This window comes from Canis aureus, chromosome 12 (genome assembly GCF_053574225.1).
Source record: "Canis aureus isolate CA01 chromosome 12, VMU_Caureus_v.1.0, whole genome shotgun sequence".
NCBI classification, from domain to species: domain Eukaryota; kingdom Metazoa; phylum Chordata; class Mammalia; order Carnivora; family Canidae; genus Canis; species Canis aureus.
Window position 1 is genome coordinate 40613688 of NC_135622.1, and position 24255 is coordinate 40637942.

General features: G+C 37.8%; 1 protein-coding gene across 5 annotated transcripts in view; it reads right to left on the reverse strand.

Annotated features, from left to right (window-relative positions):
- LCLAT1 (lysocardiolipin acyltransferase 1) overlaps nucleotides 1–24255 on the reverse strand; it is a 194340-nt gene that overhangs the window by 4128 nt on the left and 165957 nt on the right. For 4 of the 5 annotated variants that reach the window (XM_077843708.1, XM_077843706.1, XM_077843707.1 and 1 more), the window contains one exon: nucleotides 108–197. The exons of the other annotated variant lie outside the window; for it this stretch is intronic. In XM_077843708.1, coding sequence (XP_077699834.1) covers nucleotides 108–197 — 90 coding nt within the window. The remainder of the gene's footprint in view (nucleotides 1–107; nucleotides 198–24255) is intronic. 5 annotated transcript variants of the gene reach the window in all.

Consider the following 24255-nt stretch of genomic DNA (forward strand, 5'->3'; position numbering starts at 1 on the left):
CCAGGCAGAACCAAACACAGGGGGAAAAAATCAGGACATAGTGAGCCACGGTAAACAAACGAGGGTTATAAATACTGGTGTTCCCAGGCATTTGGGTAAATATTTACCAGTCATCTTCAGTTTTATCTGCTTGCTAATGACCATGAAGACCTTTAGAAAGAAATTATCTTCATTCATAGAAACAGTAACCTTCCATTCTAGGAAATGGATAAGCACACATTAAGTCAGGTTTGAGACAGAAATAAAAGAGCACAGGATTACCGCTTTTATACCAGCGGGAGTCACCTCTTATTAATAGACCTTTTCTCCAAGTAAAAACAAACTTTCTCACCTTTAACCAGTTACTACTACAAGTACTAGAAAGGACTCAGAATTCGACTTAGTAAAGTGACCAGAGACACATGAAAACTTCTATATGATTTTTTAATTTTTAATTGCTTTTCTGTGATTAAAAAAAAAGTTGTGTGGTTTTTTTTTTTTTTTTTAAACCTAAACCACTTAGTCTGAGTAAGACCCTAACCCAGTATACCATCATCCTTAGCAATCTCCCAATTAATTACTTTGGGGTTAAGTGTTTTTTAGCAAAGACACAGGCCAGATGCTGGAGACAGATGGATAAAACATGGTCTCTAACCTCACTCAAGAGAATCAGGGAGACAGGCATGCATAGTGTCCCCTAAACAAGGCAGACTGCACAGGTAAGGGGAACTAGCTAGGAAGGTGGATCAGGTGCAGAGTGAATGTCTTGCAGAGAACACAGTGGGGCTGAGGGCATCAGAAGTACCCTGCAGGCACACCTCCAGTAGAGGTCTTCACTGCCAAAGTTGAGAATTTGAACTCAATTCTGTGAGTGACAGAAAAGCACCTTAAAAGGTGGAGAACCACGTAATGATTTTAAACAGAGAAGGGAACAGAGTATGTTTCATTTTAGCAAGCATTACCTCAGGGGCAGTGACAAGAGTAGTCTAGAGAGGACCACGGGCAAGAGTGGTAGTAAGAGTAATCTGATGATCATGACAAGTCAAAAAATGAATGCAGGGACAAAGGAAGTGACACGTCTAAAAAAATTACATGGGAGAACTGACATGACAGCTATTAACGATGTGAGAGGATAAAGTGGAATAAATGAGCTCAAATTTTCTGGCTCAGAGTACTGAGTGAATGGTGATGTCTTTGAGATTAGAAATATAAGTGGAGTTTAAGATTTTTAGGGAAACATGAGGATCACCCAGTTGAATCCTGTATACAAGGCCCAGAGTAAGTTTTTCATCCATGGCACACAGCAGGTTGGTGTGCAATCTCTGAACGTTACTTTCTTCCATACCATACTCTTTTCAGTGAGAGCCCTTTCATACATTATTTGTGATAAAACTATATGATGCAGGCAAAATTAATCTGTGCGGACAAAAATCAAAACAGTGGTTGCCATGGATGGTGAGAACTGATTAGGAAGGATCATGAGGAAGTATTCTGGGTGGGAGAAAAATCCTAGATCTTGATTAGGGTTTGGATTACATCAAACTGTGTAAGAGTGCATCTCCATTTATATTTTACTTCAATATTACAAAGCCACTTCTCTCTATCTCCCCATGTGTACTCTTCCCACTGACAGGTTGTGCTCCTTTTAAAAAATTTTCTTTTACATTTAAGTTCAATTTAATTCACATCTAGTGTATTATTAGTTTCAGGGGTAGAATTTAGAGATTCATCAGTTGAATAATACCCAGTGCTCATTCCATCAAGTGCCCTCCTTAATTTCCATCACTCAAGTCCCTTCTGGCAACCCTCAGTTTATTTCCTAGAGTTAAGAGTGTCTTATGGTTTGCTTCCCTCTCTGTTTTTATCTTATTTTTCCCCCTTCCTCTATGTTCATCTGTTTTGTTTCTTAAATTCTGCATATGAATGAAATCATACAGTATTTGTCTTTCTCTGATTTCGCTTAGCATAATACCCTCTACTTCCATCCACGCTGTTGCAAACAGCAAGATTTCATTCCTTTTGATGGCTGAGTGGTATTCCACTATATATATTACATCTTCTTATGCATTCACCTGTCGATAGACATCTGGGCTCTTTCTACGTTTTGGCTATTGTGAACCTTGCTGCTATAAACACTGGTATGCATGTGCCCCCTTCAAATTACTATGTTTGAATCCTTTGGATAAATAACCTAGTAGTGCAATTCCAAGGTGGTAATGCAGCTCTATTTTTAACTTTTTGAAAAACCTCCATGCTATTTTCCAGAGTGGCTGCACCAGTTTGCATTCCCACCAACAGTGTAAGAAGGTTCCCCTTTCTCTGCATCCTCACCAATGTCTGTTGTTTCCTGAGTTGTTCATTTTAGCCATTCTGACTAGTGTGAAATGGCATCTCATTGTGGTTTTCCCTGATGCCAAGTGATGTGAAGCATTTTTTCATGTGTCTGTTAGCCATCTGTATGTCGTCTTAGAGAAATGTCTGTTCATGTCTTCTGCCCACTTCTTGACTGGACTGTTTTTTGGGTGTTGGATTTGGTAAGTTCTTTACAGATTTTTTATCTGATAAGACATTTGCAAGTATCTTCTCCCATTCTTTAGACTGCCTTTTAGCTTTATTGACAGTTTCCTTTGCTGTGCAAAAGCTTTTTATCTTGACGAAGTCCCAGTAGTTCATTTTTATTTTTGTTTCCTTGCCTTAGAAGACGTGTATAGCAAGAGTTGTAGCTGAGGTCAAAGAGGTTGCTGCCTGTGTTTTCTAGGATTTTGATGGATTCCCATCTCACAAATGTGAATTTTAGTGTAAGAAAGTGGTCCAGTTTTTTCCTTCTTCTCGTGGCTGTCCAATTTTCCCAGAATCATTTGTTGAAGAGACTTTTTCCCATTGGATATTCTCTCCTGCTTTGTTGGAGATGAGCTGACCATAGATCTGAAGGTCCATTTCTGGGTTCTCTGTTCTTTTCCATTGATCTGTGTGTGTCTGTTTTTGTGCTAGTACCACACTGTCTTGATAATTAAAGCTTTGTAATACAGCCTGAAGTCCAGAATTGTGATGCCTCCAGCTTTCAACATTTTTCAACATTCCTTTGGCTATTCAGGTCTTTTCTGGTTTCACACAAATTTAGGATTGTTTATTCCAGCTCTGTGAAAAATGGTCTTTTGATAAGGATTGCATTTAATGTGTAGATTGCTCTGGTTAGCAGAGACATTTTAGCGATATTTATTCTTCTAATCCATGAGCACATAATGTTTCTCAATCTCTTTGTGTCTTCTTCAAGTTCTTTCAAAAGTGTTCTATAGTTTTCAGAGTACAGATCCTTTTACTTCTTTGGTTAGGTTGGTTACATTCTTTTTTTTTTTTTTTTTTTAAATGATTCTTTAAGTCTTCTGTATACATCCAACTATCTGTCTGTCTACTCCATGATTTGCTTCAATCCAGGTTTGGATTTGGTTTCATAACTGTCTTATAAATATAATCAGCCCCTGACAAAGACTGTGGTCTGAAAAATGAAAACAGCTATGTCAACAAGGCTTAGATTTAAAATTGGAAGGACAGTCTTGCAGGGATGCTGAGCATTGTTTATATGAGAGTGGAGGTGGACGAAAGGCCTGTGCAGGACATGGCTATAGTGGAGGCAGATCTGAAAGCTTCAAAAAAAGGTGAGGCTGGACCTTTTTGACTCCAGCAGGAAGTTCACTTTGTCTCACAGTGGAGGAAATGTCACTTCCTGTCACTTGTCGTGCCACTTAGCCTCTTATTCAGAACTGAGTGCCTGTCTTATTTACTTTCCAAACTCTGCTGTAATCAGTATTTCTGCTTCACCTTCTGCCCAGACCCTTCTCCAAAAGGGCTGCTAGTCTCATCCGCCTTACTGGTCCACAGCCCAGGCTTGCCCACTTCCCCAGGCCACTCCCACCACTCTCCTGTCACACCACATTGCTTCACATAGCTTCTCCTCTGCAGCTGCTCGAGTGAGCCAGCCTTCTTCCACAGGTGGTCCTTAATGCTAATGAACAGCTATCAAAAAGGACAGGACTACACTAGTAAGAAACTAAATTGCTTTTGCTTTCAACTCTCTTCTGGATAACCTGTAGGGAATGGTTTGACACAATGTGAACATGTGTCTGTTCAGGATGTAAATGGCAAGTTTTGAGACCCGTGTGAGTATCATTTATAATAGAGATGTTCCTAAGTGAAAAATTCTAGAAACACTGCCATGCAGAGCATGGTGGGATGTGGAAGCAGACAGCCCGCATTCAAATCCTCGTTCTGCCTCTTACTGACTTGTCTTAGGCTTGCTTGGTTCTTGTATCTGCAAACTACCTCACAGGGTTGTTGTGAGCACTAAACAATACATATAACAACACATAAAATAGGGTCTGATACATAGTAAGCACGGGATAAATGTTAACTGCAAACAGTGATTACTGAATCACAATGCTAGCATTGGGCTCTAATCTGTCCCTCTAACTTTAGCCTGTATTAGCTCACCAATGCAGCACGGTATTTGCAGAGGGAAAACTGCATTCACATACCTTCTCTATACTACTGTCCAGGGTGTTATTCATCTGAGTCCTGAAGATGCCAATCAGGGACCTCCTGCCTTCTACACAAGTCAAGCATTCAAACTGCCACTCCACAAAACTGCCAAGAATATTCCCTCTGCCTCAAATATACAGTATTTTCCCTGAAATCTTTTCTCTCCACTCTAAGGTCTACCTGTAATCTCAAGAAGATTGCATTCCAAGAAGAGCTTTCTTCAAGTATCCAGGTCCAGAATGGTCCTGCTCTCTGGCATGCTCCGGACACATATGCTGTGTGCTTGTTTGGGCACTCGTCTGCCATCCTGTCCTCTCTTACTGGAAGCTCACAGGAACCCAGTCTCCCAGGGCGTCATAAATACTTGAAAGGGAAAGGACCATATCTCTGCTTTGGATCCTAGGTACCGAGCACAATGCCCTGCACTTAAGACAAGTTCCAGAAATGCTTCCTTGACCAGTATTTTTATGGTCTGATATCTTCTCATCTAAAAATATGAGGGAATTATAATGCCTTGTATGTGAGGTTGTTATAAACAGTGCAGTGAACATAAAGCTCTTTGCATAGTGCTGGGCACAAAGAAAGCTCTTAATGTTAGTATGATTATAACTTCTATATTCAGTTAATGAGATCTACCTGCTGCGTTGGATTTTTTTTTTTTTTTTAATTTATGTTCTACAGATTCTTGGTTCTGAAAGAATTATAACAATCTTGGGTGGTGGGGTGTCACCTTACAAAAAGGCAATATTCCAAAAATTTCCAAAAATTGCTTTTTTTGGAATTTAGAACTTTGGAGTGATAGAACTCAACATAACTAAAATAACTATGTTACAAGCAAGAGACAATGCTGTAATGTGAGAATCTAAAGGCAACGAAGTGAGAAAGGAAGAACTACAGAGGTTGGGAGAAGAGACAGCTTATACTAGTTGCTCATTGCCTTGAGCTGTACTAGATTCTTAAGCATCAGAGAGACTCAAATGCATTCAAGCTGAGCAAGAGAGAAGGAAAGGGACCAAGGCTTTTTATGTCCTGATACCTTTTATGTCTTGATACTTCATAAACTTTCTACTACGTTTCTTGTCTCCAGACAACCCAAAGCCACACGGAACGCTTTCTTGCTAATAGAGGAGCTTACTTTTCACATCACCCTATCAAGACCTCCTGGCCCCATGGCCTCTAGCCTGAAGGAGCCATTACTATCAGACAAGTTAGTTTCCTCTCAGAAGGTAACAACAGGTAAGGGTGAGCAGGGCTTGCTGCTTCATTCCTAAGTGACAATACTGAAATGGATATTCAGGAGTTGAAATGTGCCTTTATTTCACTTACCAGCTTGTAAAAGGGCTAAAATAATACAATAGTATAATAAGAGAGAAGTTCCTCCAACTACAAAGGATTGATAGTCTTGAAATCTTTTGGTATGAAAACAAAATCCTTTTAAATAAAAATTAAGATGGCTGCCATCAGTAAAAGCCATTTAAAAAAAGATCTCATTGCTTTTTATATAGCTGAGATTATCAATCTAAATGCTATCTAGCCACCTTGTCACCTGCCGATATGCTTAGAAAATGATCTGTTCCCAATACTGTGTCTTCTGCAAAATTTCAAACTTTATTATTATTATGTAAAGCTATCAGGTGTTAGAATACCCACACTCATCTGGGCGCATAGATGTTTCTTTTTCCCCCCTGGGAGAACAGGACAAACACTTACTTCTTATCTTTAGTCTAAGACTGACACTAAGGGCATTTCCAATACTTGTCAGGTCTAAGTAACCAACAGAGGATTAAAAGACAGGCCTGGAATTTAAATGTAATATGCAGAAGGGAGTGTCTCCAAGCATATCAAGTTGGGCCCATGATCATTACAAGAGTCTATTCAATATGAAAAGCTCACTGGGAGTGGGAGAGAACCAATTCTTTACACATTTGTAGGTTTCAAAATGAATGAACTGCTGGAAGAAATCCTGGGTTGCCCACAGCTTCTAAAGGATACACATTCAATTATATAGTTCAGTGGCAGAATAACAGAAGTGCAAACTTTCTTTTTCACCCAAAGTGGTCTTAAATTTTAATTATTAACTATTATTTCCTTTCTCCATTCTACAATAAGACAAAGAAAACATGCAAAATACACAAAAATAGAATTTATTTGGACTTCAACTTTAATACTTTTAAAAAATTAAAAATCTGCATAAGCCTATTTTCAATTAGCCACATCTAAGTCCATAAGTCTAACTACATATATTGGAGAGTCTTAAATAAACTAGCTTGTCATCTAAGATGCATTTGTGTTAAGAGAAAATGCTGAAGCTACTGGATTTGTCCACTATTTTTCAGATTAAAAAAAAATTACTCCTAAATGATCAAAGTTGGATTTAGTAACTCCACAATCACTCACTGTGTCACTTTAACGCTGACATATACTAGTACACAGCTAATAATAAGTATGACAAATTGGAACTAGTCAGTGCACTTTGAAGAATGGTTCAGAACTGATAGATTTTGATATATTTAGACTAAAAATACCAATAAATAAGACACCTTTCAGCTTCAAAATGGCATGTATGAACCATTTAAAATCAGCTGGTATTAGGACTCAGTACCATTTTCTTGGAGAAAACACTGCTTACCACTGAGAATGTTATTCATTTGTCCTTCTGTGTAAGTTGAATATTTTAAGAAATGAAAAGTAGATCACTTCTGGTCCTGTCCCTCATTAGCCCTCTGACCTTAGCATGTTCACCAAAAGCCTCACCTATAAAAGCAGGTAAAAAAAACGACCTGCCCTCCTAGGGTTGTGTGAGGACTGGCCAGGAGAAGGGCTATTAAATGCTTGGAGCACTGCCTGGCAGATGGTATGTGCTCTGATTTTTGTTCTTATTCCTCCAGGGGTGTGATTACCTGTAGTGCAGGGAGTCGAGGTTTAGGGTGCTACCCTTGATCCTCCTTCTGTCCCTGGACTTCCCCTGAGGAGGACTCCAAGTCTGCTATGGCACACCTTGTGCTCTATTTATTCCTGCCTACACTTACACCTCTCCCACAACAGAGAAGCAAAGTGTTGAGGAGCCTGGCCTTGGATCTAGGGGACAGGCCCTAATTCATCACCCAATACACATATTTCTCTACATCCCTACCAACTCATCCTTAGACATTTTCAGCTAAGTGTAGATATTAATCCTTGGATGGCACTCAGAAGTGGAAGGTGATGATCTGTGCTCCAGGATTGTTGGCCTCCTGCCCTATCTTGCTTTTAAGTCAAAATGAACACCTCCTCTTTCTAAAAGAGAACCAGCCTGCGCTTAAAAATCAACTTTCAGCTAGAAAGGTAATTAAAACTGAAAATGCTGTTTGTGAACAGTCTTGCTTATCCAACCTGAACTTGGTTCTTACAGGTAATTTCAGGGACACAGATTTTCACATTCCTATCCTAAATCTGTTAAACTTTTGTATAAATGCATGAATCTTTTCAGTTATGAAAATCTTCTGATGGGCATTGAATCTGAGTCTTCAAAAAAAGTTTCTAGGCAGAATGAAAACATGTTGACATTTCTCCACAATTTACAATATTGATGTATTAATAGATCATCAAAGGCAAGATCACAGTATTATATATTTAAGGCCAGACTCACATATATACACACATATATACACATATTTATATAAAAAGTATGTCTTGAAAAAGAGATTATAAACTTTTGAAAAATAGGACCATATTATATGTACTGTTCTATAACTTGTTTTTTCATGCATCTTTCCAAACAGGTCATTAAAGATTTTCTAAAATGTCAATTTATGGATCCATGACATTTGTTTATATAGAAATCTTTAAAATTCCTTTGTTTTCAGATATTTAAGTTGTTTCCACACAAACAACATTTAAATTGATCTTTTTGTAACTAATGATAGTGATTTTTCTAGGATAAATTCCCAATAAACTGAATTGCTGGATTAAAGATATGAACATCTCCTCAACAGACTTTTTGCTACATAAAGGAAACTGACCCCTGGAACGTTCAATTTAAACACAAGAAATGTATGATAGAGCTTTCTTTTCATACTTACTAATGTTTGGTATTATAATTTTTATAAAGGTGCCAAAGTATATCATTTTGTTTTAATTTGTAGGTCTTTAATTAGCTTAACAAGTCCATTGGAAGTATATACTGGTAGACTGCCTTGCCTGTTTTGAAAATTCAGTTTTTTATCTTATGGTGTATAAGAAAGCTACCTTCCACCTTATGTTCATGGCGATTTTATCAGCTGGTCACGAGTGTTTCCCTGGCCATAGGGAACTGATTTTGTTGGATTTGATGCTTTGTGAAAGCAGCTTCATTTCTTCTATCTAGTCCCTATCTGCTGTTTGTCTCTTTTTGGCCAATTTGCAAAGCTCCTTCTTTATCATGAACTATTAATATTAAGCCTCTATTTTTTGTTGCAAATGTGTTTACAAATCCATGATCTATTGCTTTTATTTATGGCATTTCCCCCCAATACTTGTGTGTGTCTATGTGTCTATACAAGTTCATTTCTCTTTCTGTTATAGCTTTTGGATGCCTATTTTTATCTCCCCCTACCCCTAGACTGTATGTATATTTTATATTTTTCTACAAGATAAAAAAACCACTTTTTCCATTTAATTTTATATTTCAATTTTCTTTCAGTAGACGTCAGGGTTTTTCTACCATCCTTTACTAAATGATTCTTATTTTCTCCACTGTTTTGAAATACCAACTTGGTCTTACTTTAAATTCTCAAATATACAAACATCTAGTTTCCCTTCTCCCGTATGCTCCACTTATCTGTGTCGATTCCTGTTCCAAAACCACCATACTGATGTCCTTAGTGACTAAACCTGGCAAAGCAAATCTGCCTGTTTTCTTTTTCATACTATACTTGACTCTCCTGCTGGCAATTCTTTTGCAATATAAACTTAAGAGCATTTAATTCAATTTTAAAATAACCATCCCCCAACTTATCCTGAAATTGCATTTGCATATTTACATTATAACTTTGAAATAACTGATGCTTTTATACTGTCTTCTCCTCTAAGAAAAAAGTATCCTTTTCCATTTGCTCAAATCTTATTTTAGGCCTTTCAATAAGATTTCAGTTTTCTTCAGAAAGCTTCTGTGACTTCTTTTAAAATTTATACTCAAATAATTTAAGAATTTTTGCCATTATTGTGAAAGGAATATGTATTCCTACTGCTGTTAGGCAATCACTGCTTCAGTAGAGAAAAATCTGTTTGCTGTACATTTGTACAGCAAATGTAGCCATTTTAACACATTTTCTTACTACATTGGGTTGTTTCTTTACTACATTCTTTTTGATTTTGTGGATATTCTGTCAGCAGCAAAAAACAGTTTTAGGTTCAATTTTTCTCCTCTTTAAGGTAGTCTTAGTGCTTTCACTAGCATTTAGTTGCTAATAAAAAGGTCAATGGATTTAGGGCTTTAGTAGGAGATCCTTGTTGCTGAGTTTTGGCAAAACAGTAGTCTATTTTTATTAGTTAATTTCTATTTTGTTTTAGTTTTTATTAGGAGTGGCTTAAAATTTATCAACTATCCTTTCAGCATCTATACATAAGATCAAATTTCTTTATTAAAGAAAATACTGGGTAAACATCTGTATGAATCAGAGTCACAGATATTATTAAAAGGAAATATATGAGAAATGCAAAGAGAATTTTAAGATTCTAGTGTAGGCTTCTGTGCCTTTCATAATAGATCACCAGTAATAAAATCAATTACATAAAAGAACTGAATAACTTGATAAATGTGATTTAATAAGATTATATAGATCTATATATCTTTTAAAACTATTTTAGAGGGTGGTAGTATCCATGGAACACTAATAAATTATTTACTTGGTGATAAGAGATTTAGACACATTTATAAAAGTTGAAATAGGGCAGCCTGGGTGGCCAGCAGTTTAGTGCTGCTTTCAGCCCAGGGCTGGATCCTGGAGACCTGGGATTGAGTCCCACGTCAGGCTCCCTGCATGGAGCCTGCTTCTCCCTCTGCCTGTGTCTGTGCTTCTATCTCTGTGTCTCTCATGAATAAATAAATAAAATCTTAAAAAAAAAAAAAAGGTTGAAATATTATAAGCCACATACATTCCACATCAAAATCCCATTAAAGAAAACATATATATATATATATATATATATATATATATATATATATATATAAATAAATGTCCCCCCTTCTGCAGAACACTTTTATTTATTTTTAAAAAGATTTTATTTGTTCAGGAGACACACACACACACACACACACACACACAACACACAGAGAGAGAGAGAGAGAGAGAGGCAGAGACATAGGCAGAGGGAGAACCAGGCTTCCTATGGGAGCCTGGTGCAGAATTCGACCCCAGGACCCTGGAATCATGCTCTGAGCTAAACACTGAGGGCCCAGGTGCCCCAGCAGGACACTTTTAGATAACTCTTGATGAAAGGTGAAATCAATAGAAAAATTATTAACTACTTAAAAAGAATGAAAAATGGAATCAATAGGATAGAGTGAAGGCTATACTCAGTAATACATGCTTCATTATTATAGGAGAAAAACGAAAAAATAAACTACTAATCTCAGAAGTTGGGGAGGAATCCAAAGGGAAATATAGGGAAAAAGATTATTACAGATAAAAAGCAATAACTAATGGAACAACACTAAGAAATAGTGAAAAACAATAAATACAAAAACTAGTTATTTGACAAGATCACTACTAAACTCCATGAATGTGATTAGTGGAAGAAAGACCATAAATATTTAAGATTACAGATAACAAAGGAAACAAAATCATAAAGAGATTAAAAGAATTATGTGAATCTACACATAAAACTGCATAGATTTGCATACAATATAACATATAGTATGCACATACAAATATACTATGCTTGATAGTTATAGTGCTTGATAAAATTTTGTGTTCAATTTTTACCAGAAATACAAACTATTATGTCATTATTGTGTAATAGGGACAAAGCACACAGGTGCTAATTTTATAGGCAGGCTACCCTAGCAGCTGTCCTCATGTACCATGTCTCCTCAATCACAGGGATTTTAGTGCAGAAATTACATAGCAAAAATAGCAAGGAACAAAACAAAATAATGTGCTGTGAAGTAAAGGGACAAGAATCCTAGTTACAAATTCATTCCAGGACTTATTAAGCATAACCGCCACTTACATTTGTGCATGTGTAGATTGTGTTACTGATGACATGAACTTATTTTGCCTATTCTTTGAAAAATTCATACTCTGCTCATTATTCTTCAAAAAAAAAAGCTAAAATGATGTTGAGAGAAGACATTCAAAATGCAATGGGAAAAACAAGAACAATAACAAAATATAATTTGCCACTGCTGAACTCAACTCAATTTGTTTAGATGTTCCAAAGCCGCAGACCATGAATCAGTACTAGATTAAAGGATCTAAAGTGTCAACATATGCACACTCTACTAATTTGCTGGTCTTCAAGTTAAATGAGACCAGAGACCACACATTATTAGTCTCTACAGTCTGATGTTAGGGTTGAAGAGGACTGATAACGCACTTGGACATTACCATTTACAGAGTGCCTACAAAGTGCTAGGCATTTTTAATTCAACAAGTTCTCTTTTGAGCACATACTCCCTATGCCAGACACAGCTATAGGCTTTGGGGTTACAGTGATATACAAAAGGAAGATCTCTGCCCTTCTGGAGCTTTAAAATATTATGATCTTTAACAACCCTTGTGATATTATCCCTCTTTTATAGTTGTAGAGACTGAGGCACAGAGAAATCACTTGCTGAAGATTAATCAGCAGTTAATCAGCAATCAGCTGTGTTTGACTCAAAGCCTTTCCACTACCCTACTCTACCTTCTAAGAACTGCATATTAAAAACAGGAGCTATAGAGTCAGACTGACCTGGTTTTATACCTAGGCATAGTGACCTTTGTGACCTTGAAGTTACTTAACCTCCCTACGCCTCAGGTTCCTGCTCTTCAATCTGGGAATAAGGCTTCCCTTGGCAGGTTAGCAGAAGTAAGAGAAGGCGTGTGGATCAGCCAGTTTATAAAGGTAGTCTACTGTACTCACTAATGAAACCAATACTTTGTATATGGAAGATCTTCAAGTTTTATTCAAGTTTCTTTTAATACTGCACTATTATTATTTTCATCTTTTAAGCCCATCATACACACGTTCTGATTAAGAGTTTTGCTATGGTTTTATATGAAGTATAAACAATTGGATCTTATGTAAAATTCTGTTATGCACTCCTGGAGTAAGTTCAATTGATTGATCCATCCAATCACAAGCTAGACCCTTCCACCCACTTTGTGGCAGCTATCTAAACTACAGTGGAGTATCTAAGTTACAGTTTTGTAAATCTTTAAAAACTTATGCTAATAACAATACAGCCCAACTTATTTAAAAACAATGCCCACAAAGGCTAATGTTACTTTACTACTCTCCCTATATCTTAATATTTTTTTTTAGATTTTTACTTATGAGAGAGAGAGAGAGAGAGAGAGAGAGAGAAAGAGAGGCAGAGAACACAGGCAGAGGGAGAAGCAGGGAGCCCGACATGGGACTCGATCCTGGGACTCCAGGATCATGTCCTGGGCCCAACGCGGTGCTAAACTGTGGAGCCGCCTGGGCTGCCCGATCTTAACTTTTTTAAAAAAGATTTTATTTATTTATTCATGAAAGACCCAGAGAGAGGGGCAGAGATACAAGCAGAGGGAGAAGCAGGCTCCATGGAGGGACCCAATGTGGGACTCAGTCCTGGGTCTCCACGATCACGCCCTGGGCCAAAGGCAGGAGCGCTAAACTCCACCTAGGCATCCCTCTCCCTAGATCTTTATTGTGTAAATGATTATGCATAGAACAGAGTCTTCTCTGCAATTTCATCCTTTTTTCCTCTGAGAAGAAAAGTAAGTTTGGTCGAGGGTGGGGTATTATTAATGGGGTCCAGGGCAATTGCTGTCTTCAAGAGCAAGACAAATAGAGTAGAAGGTGAAGGTCTCTGGTTGCTGATGAGTTCTCTCCTTTCGCCTGCCCTGAGTTCTACACTGGGAGCCACACTGGTCGGTCAGAAGTGGTTGTGAAACCGCCTTAGGCTTGCGCCACATCTCCTGTGACATACCTTCTCCTTAGATGATCCAAGAACTAAATTACCTTGTTTTTAATCCCTTAGGAATCAGAACTCCTGTTTAGTGGGCTTGACTAGGTTTAGGGATCTCAGTAAAACAAGGCTTCCCTGATCAACCAGGCGTGATCCAACCACAGCTGCATGCACTCCACAGTGGGGGCTTATTAATCCACAAGACCCTTTGTTTGATGAAAGGCATGAGGGGAGAGATACCTGAGCACAAGGCTATGCCGATTTTGAAGGCTGTTTCCCACTTCATTCCACCACCACCTGCTTATACACTGTTTTCCAAATGACCAAATTAAATATTCCACCAAGGAATTATATTTTATGCTTTTTAGTAGAAATAATAATTTGTTCCTTCTTGTCTTTGTACTTTGTTTTAACAAGTCCTGTAAGGTGAAGTACAAAGTGAGCTGGTGGTAGTGGTGAAGCAAGTAGATTAATATGGGGAATACGGGAGGTGCTTGGGTGGCTTAATCAGTTAATTGGTCCAACTCTTGGTTTCAGCTCAGGTCATGATCTCAGGGTTGTGAGACTGAGCCCTGTGTTAGGCCTTGCTGCGCATGGCACCTGCTTAGGATTCTCTTTCTCTCCCTGTCTGCCTCCCACCCTCAAAAAAAAAAAAAAAAAAAAAAGTATGTATACACACAGAATACTCAAAACTTCAAACGAATGCTTCAAACGAAAAAGGATGCTACTACTGGGATGAAGGGATAATCTGACAGAACTGTGACCTCTTTTCTACTGAGAGGATAAAGAATCTGGCTGTGGGTAGCTCAACCAAAGGACAAAAGTCTCAGTTTCTTCCAAGATGGCAAAAGAACAGTAGGCTCTATTCTTACATAGTATATGGAGTATCTTTTGAAGTTTAAAACAAGAAAAAGTAAATAGATTTGATGCAGTTCAGACGGATGTGTTTCAAAGAACAGAGCTGACCTACTGATAACAACATTGTAGGCCATTTTGATACCTCTGGCCAAAAAAGGTTACATTTCTCTTTTCTTTTTGGCATGTTGTTTCCCTTTTTGTACTTCTCTTTGTTTTTAAATTATATGTGGATAAAACTCGAAGAAAGATTACAGAGAATTGGATTCTAATCCAAGTATTCTATATCTTTTTAAGTGATCAGAATACCATCAAAGTGGCAGTCTACATCTGTAAACTTACATTCTTGGTTTTGAGTAACTGTGGTCTGTTATGTGCTCTGCCAGGCAGAAAACTCATTTGCTTGCATCCCATGGAGTCTACTTAGAATCAACTGCTGATTGGGGAAGGGAATATTCCATGTAACAATGTTCTTTCTCGGTATTTTATGCCTCAGATTAGAGAGGATCAAAGATTCTTCTAAATAGTCCCCAAATGTCAACCAGAACTTTCTTAGTGTTGACAAACTTCTCAAAGCAATTCTCTCCAAAGCATCAATGAAGATTGGGGGTAGGGAGAGATATTAAGGGTGAATTTATTTTCTAGTAAACTTTGTTGAGTTTCATCAGAAAGCAGAGGTCAGGGTTATAATCAAGCCCAGTTGTTTAGTAAATTCTATTACATTTGAGCAGCAGAGGGGTGGAATCAGGACTGGAGGCCAATAAGGTAAACCAAGTATTAAGCAAATGTTTTCTTTGGAAACAGTCATCAGGAAACAGGAAGCAGAAGGAGAAAAGAGTTTCCATCTAGCGATCAATTCCAGTGAATCAGTATAAAAAGTCATTGGAATAATAAGTAGACTTTTTGTTTAAAGCCAGTTATAAACACACTCATCACCAGGGATTGCAAAGCTACAATGAGATATTGCTTCACACCTATGGGAATGGCTAAAATCAAAAACACAAGAAACAACAAGTGTTTATACGTGGAGAAAAAGGAACCCTCATGCTTTGATGGTGGGAATGTAAATTGGTGCAGCCACTGTGGAACTGTGGAAAATAGTATGATGGTTCCTCAAAAAATCATTTAAAATAGAAATATCATATGATCCAGTAATTCCACCACTGGATATTTACCCAAAGAAAGTGAAAACACTAATTCAAAGGTTATATGCACTTCTGTTTATTGCAGTATTGTATACAAGAGCCAAGATATGGAAGCAACCTAAGTATCAATCAATAGATGAACGAATACAGATATAGTGTATTTACATATGCAATGGAATATTACTCAGCCATAAAAAAATGAGATTTCGCCATTCATGATGACATGGACATACCTAGAGTGTATTATGCTAAGTGAAATAAGTCAGATGAAAAATATCATGATTTCACTTATATGTGCAATCTAAAAAAACAAATGAATAAAGAAACAAAAAAGAGAAACAGACCTGTAAATATAGAACTAGTGATTACCAGAGGGGAGAGAGATGGAGGATAGGCAAAATGGGTGAAGGGAATTGGACGATATAGGCTTCCAGGTATGAAATGTATTAAGTCATAGGAATAAAAGGTACAGCATAGGGAATATAGTCAATCTATTGTAATAGCACTGTATGGTGACAGATGGTAGTAGCTACACTTGTGGTGAGCACAGCATAAGGTATAGAGCTGTCAAATCACTGCTGTAGCCTGAAACTGATGTAACACTGTGTGTCAATTATACTTCAATGAAAATCAATCTTAGTTATATGGACAGTCAACATCTGGACGAATAGCTAGCAATCCTGAATTTTAAATTGGGAGAATAACAATAAATTAGGAAAGCAAATAAATATATGTAGTGGAATGAACCGTATCTCCCTGAAAACTCACATCCACCAGAATTTCAAACATAACCTTATTTGGAAATAGGGTCTTGGCATCTTGGCAGATGTAATTAAGCCCTGAATTGAGATCATACTGGATTCAGGAGACTTAAATCCTATGGAAATGTCCTCAGAAGAGACTGAAAAGGACACACAGAGATACGGAGAAGATCTTTATATGAAGATGGAGGCAAAGATGGAGTTATGTGTAGCCACAGGCTAAGGAACACTAGGCAGCACTGAGAAAGCTCTAAGGAAGAATTCTCCCTGAATTCTACCTCAGGAAGAGGTATGGCCCTGCCAGCACTTGATTCCAGGCTTCTGGCCTCCGGAGCTGTGAAATAATAAAGCTTCAGGTTTTTTTAAGCCACCTAGTTTGTGGTGATTTTATTCATAGTAGCCTAGGAAACTAATACAGTATCCATTAAGAAATATAAAATATCAAGGTTTATTTTTCTCTTTTTTAAAGTTTTATTTTTATTCAAGTAATCTCTATACCCAATGACCCCCAGATGGAAGTTGCATGCTCCTCTAACTGAGCCAGCCAGGTACCCCTGGTTTTTTGTTTTTGTTTTTGTTTTGTTTTTTGTTTTTGTTTTTCAGTCTTCATTTTGGGGAAGAAAACTTTTTTCCTAAAGTTTCATTGGAGTTCTGAGTTATGAAGTAGCATTTTGAGAATAAAGAGCAAAGTTACCAGTTAGAAAGAGCTTCATGAAAAAGCTAGATTTTATTTTCTAAATTTATCTAAATAGGTTGACTGCGGAGAATGCACAGTTAAAATTTTATGGCAATTCCTACAAACTGCAGAGATGCATTCCTGAGGAAGCGAGGCTATGGCAGTGGTTCTCAACCTTCAGTGGCCTCAGAATCACCCGGGGAACTAGCTGAAAATTAAGAGTCCTGGATTTCATTCTCAAAGATTCTCATTTAGCATGTATGGGTGAGATCAAGAAGTTCACATTTTAACAGACACTCCAGAAATTCTGATCTCATAGAGGGTTGAAGGACCACATTTTGGAAAGGGGAATTGTGTTTAAGAGTTGGACTCTACACTGGGTGTTATTCTATATGTTGGCAAATTGAACACCAATAAAAAATAAATTTACAAAAAAAAAAAGAGTTGGACTCTAGAATCAAGTTAAGACTGGGATCTTAGTCTAATTCCACTCCTTGTTAATATGTGGCCTTAGAAACATACACTGCCTCTGGGAGGATTATTTGAGGTAATCCTTAGTAAGAGATCAGTGAATGTTGTCTATTAAAGTTATTTTTAAATTAAGGTAAAACAGTTTGCCCTAATTCACATTATATAGTGACTTACTTACAACAGTAACTGCCTTAAGATGTGTCCCTATAGAAGGAGATGTGATTGAAAGAGTTTATTCCTCCTCTGGGGCAATGGAGAAAGATCTTGCCTGATATTATTTCAGATAATTAGGGGACAGTGAGAGGGCACAAAATGATTGGGATTGGGCAGAAAGAATTTTAAAGGGAAAAAGGCAAAGATCAACTCTGCCAACACTGCAATTTTGCCTGAAAACTCTCATGGTTACTAAGTATACCATAGAAAATCATTTCTCACTGCATTTGACCTACTGAGGCAGTTATGAACCTGGCTGGACTAGAGAGAGTGGCTTGCCTGACTTCTAATTCAGCTTAGTTTCTCAGTCAATCCCTAAACCTTCATATACCAGGAAAAGACAGAAATTTTTAAAAAAGAGATACATAAGAAAAGTCCTTTTTATTAGTAGTAGAACGCTTAAGTTTCCTATTTGTAGAAATCTGCATCAGTGGGATAAGGGGGGGGCGGGGTAGAAGTGCTGAACTTGAGTGAGAATGCAGCCACCTAACAGAGGCTTCCTGATTATGGCAGGGAGTGCTGAAATTCTGCTGGTCTGCATCCTCAGGCTAAGAGGAAAGCTGTGGCCTGAGTCTTAGAGCCATGTGGTTGGTATACTAACATTTTACCACTTTCCGACACCAGTGTTCACTCAGCTGAGGCTATACTTAATAGCAGGGTTAGGCTTTTTACATTCCAGTGTTTATAAGTAGTATGTAAAGACCTAAAGTTTTAATGTATGATAACCAATGGTTCTCACCTTTCTTCCTAGACCTAGCTAGAAGCTCACCAGCACAGAGATGTTCAACAGGGGTTAGGTAGGGAGAGGAGTTTCAAAAATTAGTCCAAGTTACTAAGTAGAATATTCCTGGTCTCTCAATCCCACATATCTAAAATAACACTAAGTAAGTATATATCTATATTTCATTAATACAATAGCATTTATTACCATACATGTGGTATTGGAGGTCCTACTCATTGCAATAGGTAAAAAGAAAAGGCATACAGCTTGAAAAGGAAAAAGTAAAACTGTTTTTACTCACTGGCAATATAAAAACACTGTAGGATATCTTTAGCAATCTACAAATAAGCTACTGGAATAAGTAGATTTAGCAATACAAATTCAATATAAAAATTATTTATACATACTGGCAATGAACAACTGGAAATTCAAATTATAGAGACTACCATTTATAATATCAAAAATATGAAACACTTGGAAATAAACTTAACTAAATATGTACAAGACTGCAAACTATAAAACATTGCTAATAGAAATTAAAAAGGCCTGAGATGCCTGAGTGGCTCAGTGGTTGAGTGTCTGCCTTTTGCTCAGGTTGTGATCCCAGAGTTCTGAGATCAAGTTCCGCATCGGGCTTCCCACAAGGAGCCTGCTTCTCCCTCTGCCTATGTCTCTGCCTCTCTCTGTGTCTCTCTCATGAATAAGTTTTTAAAAACCTTTAAAACATCTACCATGCTTTGTATAAATTAACAATTGATCTAAATGTTATAAAGATATGTAAAAGAAATAGAATAACAAAACAATTTTGAAAAAGAACAAAGCTGGAGTATTCCACTAACTAATGTCAGGACTCAACTGTAACAGTACGTGAGGTACTGGAAGAGGGCTAGATGTATAGATCTGTGCAAGAGCACAGAGTCCAGGAACAGACTAACACTTAAACTGTCAATTTCTTTTTTTTTTTTATTTTTAAATTTATTTGAGAGAGAGAGAGAGCGCGCGCGCATGTGAGCAGTGGGAAGAGGCACAGGGAGAGGGAGAAGCAGACTCCTCAGTGAGCAGGGAGCCTAATGCAGGACTCAATCCCAGGACCCTGGAATCATGACCTGAGCCAAAGGCAAGACAAACCAACTGGGCCAGCCAGGTGCCCTGTCAATTTCATTTTCAATAAATTTGCATAAAAGACGGTCTTTACAACAAATGGTGCTGGAACAGGTGGTATCTACATGCAAAGGAAAACAAATCTGATGCTTACCTGATACCATATGCAAAAACTAACTCAAAATGCACCATAGACCTAAGTATAAAAGCTAAAACTATAAAAATTTCTGTAAGAAAACAAAATCATTTTGACTTGGGATAGGCAACAATTTCTTGGGACAAAAACAAAACAAAAAAACAACAAACAAAACCAAAAAAACCCCCAAAACCCATAACTTAAAAATGGCAAAATTGTACTTCATCAAAATTATACACTTTGGTTCTTCATCAGACAGCCTTAAGAAAATGAAATGGCAAGTCATAGACTGGGAGAAAAATATCTGCAGACCATGTATATGAGAAAGGACTTATATCCAAAATATATAAAGAACTCTTACAACTCAACAAGAAGACAACCTGGGTTGTCTTAAGAATGGGTAAAAAGATTGGATTTGACACATCTCCAAAGATACATGAAAGCCAAATAAGTCCAAGAAATGCTACTTAAACATCTTTAGTTATTAGGGAAATACAAACTAAAACCACAATAAGATACCACTGCACATTTATTAGAATGGTCAGAATTAAAAAGGCTTTTTTGGTGAGGATGCCAAACAATTGGAACTCTCTAGACTATTGATGGGAATGGAGGAGAGCACAGTCACTTGGGTAGTTGGCAGTGGCTCAACAATCCCACTCCTAGGTTTCTACCCAAGAAAACATAAGCCTACACAAATTCTTTATACACAAATGTTCACACCAATTTTATATATAATAATTTGATATATAATATAATTTATATATAATATTCTAAAACTAGAAGCAACCTAAATGTTTATCAGTCCATGAATGGGTAAACAAATTGTGGTATACTCCATGCAGCAGAATACCACTCAGCCATAAAAAAGGAATAAACTGATAAATGCTGAGTGAAAAAAGCCTGGCAGAGGAGACCATATACTACTTAGTTCCACTTAACATTAAAATCTAGAAAGGCAAAACCGACAAAAAGCAGATAAGCAGTTCCCGCAAATGGGATGCAGAGAATATGTTGGACTGTAAAGGGGGAGAGCATATGAAAGAACTTTTGGAGATGATGGTATGTTCTAAAATTTGACTATAATGGTAGTTATGTGACTCTGTGCATTTACCTAATTATACACTTAAAATGTATTTATATTTTTACAGAAAGTAAGTTGTACCTCTAAAAGCTGTTATTTTTTAAAGCTTCTCAAATATATGCCCTAAAAACTACTTAAAGTGATAAAATATCATAAATTTGTAATATCTGCTAACGTCTAAATAAAGCTTTATTTAGGCTTATTGGATTCTAACCAAAATGTTAGAAAACAAAATATTTAATGTTTGAAACATATTCAAAATTTATTCTCATGCAGTAATTTTTAATAATTTTTTTGATATTAGCATTTTGCTGGAAGCAGAATATTTTCCTATTCATTCAAATGAACATTAACATATCCATATGCTTAGCATTATTGTTTTGTACCATTTTTCTCCTTTCCTGGCTAATACAAGATATAATTTTCTAATTAAAAGATTACTCTAAGTGCAATCTGGCATTTTAAAAAAATTCTACCACCCAAATTTTTTTCAGGTCCACAAATAATACCTAACATGTTTTCTTGCTATCTAGAAAGGAAAAAAAGATCAAATCAAAATGTCTGAAAAAGTCAAGATAATTGAATTAGGATTGACAAAGAAAAGAATAAAGATAACCAGATGAATGGAAGACAATGTGTCTTGAGATCAATATTTTAGAAGCAGATATCTCCAATTCACTAGATTACCACCCACAACAGCAAGTTTTATCAAATGAAACACATACACACATCCATCTTTGTACCTTTCAATATTATAGTAATAATAAAGCATCTAACCTGTTTAACAGCTCAGATTTTGGAGGATATACTTCTGTTTTTAATACTATGACATAGAAACTTATAAAATATTTGGAAATTAGTTTAACATATCCCCTGTAACCTCCCTGCCTGCCCCCCCTACCAAATACTCCCTCCTCCACCACCCAAAAAGACAGTCTCTTCCTATCCTACAGCAACTCAACAGCAACATTCTCTCTTAGTTATGCACACAGTGTGACACCTGTGTCAAAATGACCTTGCACAGCTTCGATGACTCTCACACAGTGGCTGGATGTGAGGCTGGGCCTGGACAGACTTCGAAAGTGGCTCCTACCCTTCCCAGTTGTCCTTCCCTTTTCTCTACTACATAGGGAAGGGTCTCCTTTACACAGTGATCAATGACTGATTGTATTTTGTTATGAGTAGATTTCAGGAAGTCTTAACCATTCAGTTTTCAGATCTAGCCAGAAAGCAATCAGATTTTGTCCATTCTTTCCTTGGTAAAAATTCTCCACAAAGCAAATAAATGAAATGGAAGTGGGATGCCCAGTTCCTAAAGTTCTATCTCCTTACATCTCATTTCTGTAACCCTCCTCTCTGGCTGCTGGAGGTTTTTGAGTTTGCTGTCTCCACCTTGCACAGAAATTCACCCGAGCCTATTTGACAGGTCCATGTTTCAGTGGGTGTATTTTAATTGATGTTTTGGCTGGGAACGGAGACTACTGAGAGTCCTTGGTAGATTCCTGATTACTGGCCAGAAGTGGGCCCTTGGTACTGTTTGGCAATCGCAATATTTCCATAGACCTTTCTCCCCTACGTCATCAATTTCCCCTTTAATCAATCATTCCCGTCTTGCTTATTAACATGCTTATAATTTCTCCCATCATTCCCTCAATGTACATCTCCTCCTAGCTACCACTCCCTTCTCTGCTTGGCTACACAGCTAAACAACTTCTTGTCTATACTCCCTGTCTTCAATCCTGCTCTCTCATTTATCTTAAACCCAAGCCAGTTCAGCTTCTGCTCTCACCACTCCACCAAAACCATTCCCCATCCAGGCCATTGGTGACCTTTATATAACCTAAATCCAGTGAGTCCCTCCCTCCTTGAAAGATCTCTTTACCTGGCTTCCTGCCCACATTACTCTTGGCAGCTTTCCAGCCTCACTGGACACTCTCAAGTCTCCTTTGCAAGCTGATAGCTAAATACTGGAGCCCCTCAGGGCTTGGGTTTTACTCTTCTTTCTCTGCAGTCCTTCCCTAGGTGACCTCTTTCAGTCTTATAGCTTTAAATTCCAAATGTGTGCAGATGCCTCCCAAATCAGTTTCTCCAACCTGTCTCCCTCCCTTGTAGAGTCACATATTTGACTCTAACTTCATATCTCTTCTTGGATGTCTAACTAATACCTCAAGTCAAATGGGGCCTAACCTGAACCTCTTCCTGATCCCTCCCCCCGAATCTGTGCTTCCCACAGTCTCTATCTCAAGGGCAAAACTGTTCCTCCTCCAGATCAGGCGAACAGCTCTATAGTCAGCCTTGTTTCCTCCCTTAAGCTCTGCATCCAATCCATCAGAAAAGTCCTGTTGGTCCTACCTTAAAATATAACCAGGATCCAGCCAATTCTTATCACCTCACCAATTTTACCTCAAGCCACCCCCTCTTTCACCTGGCTTATTACAAATACCCTTCTAATTGGTTTCCCTGTTTGCCCACTCCCTGCCCACACCCCACAGACTTTTCCCAATATAATGGTACAAAACAGAGTAAGCCTTTTATATTATTAGTCATGCATTATAACCCCTTTAGTCCCCTCACCCCAAAGGCTGACCACCTCACCCAGAGAGAATGTCAAAGTCCTTACCATGCTTGATGCTCCACAAAGCCATATACTACCTGGCCACCTATTACCTTTCTGTTCCTCCTTTCCTGTAACAATACACTTGGCTCACTCTGCTCCAGGCACACTGAGTTTTGTGTCCTTCTTTGAACATATCAGGCACACTCCCATCTCAAGACGTGTGCCACTCCTGTACCGGAGATGCTCTTCTGTCAAATTCATCTTTTCGGGGAGGCCCAAGTACCCCATTTAAGATGCCAGGATTTCAGGGCACCTGGGTGGTTCAGTCAGTTAAGTGGCCAACTCTTTATTTCGGCTCAGGCCATGATCTCGGGGTTCTGGGACTGAGCCCCACATTGGGCTCCAAGCTTAGCGGGGACTCTGCTTGAGACTCCGTCTCTCCCTCTGTTCCTCTCCCCCTCTAATACATAAATAAATAAATCTTTAAAATGGCAGGCTTTTCTCTTCCCTGATTTATTTTTCTCTACAGGCTTTGTCACCATTTGATGTACTATATATTTTGTTTATCGTCTGTTTTTCTCCTGCTAAAATGAAAGTGATGCAGGGTAGTAATTTTTGTTTTATTCACTGATATATCCTCAGTGCCTCCTCAATGTGTTCAGTAAATACCTGTTTACTAAATAAATTAAGCAGAAAAAGAGAAATGTAGCTGATTCCCTCTCTGGTAGATTCCTGCTTGGAAGAGAGCCTGAGACAAGAGCCTTTGCTCACCATGTGTAGAAAAGGGACAATGAGAGACCATGGCTAGAGAGTATTGTGATTGATGGTACTCCAGACCACAGGACAGATGGCAGACAGGAATCATGCTTCTGTTTTTCTGCAAATATCAGACATTGTTAAGCTTC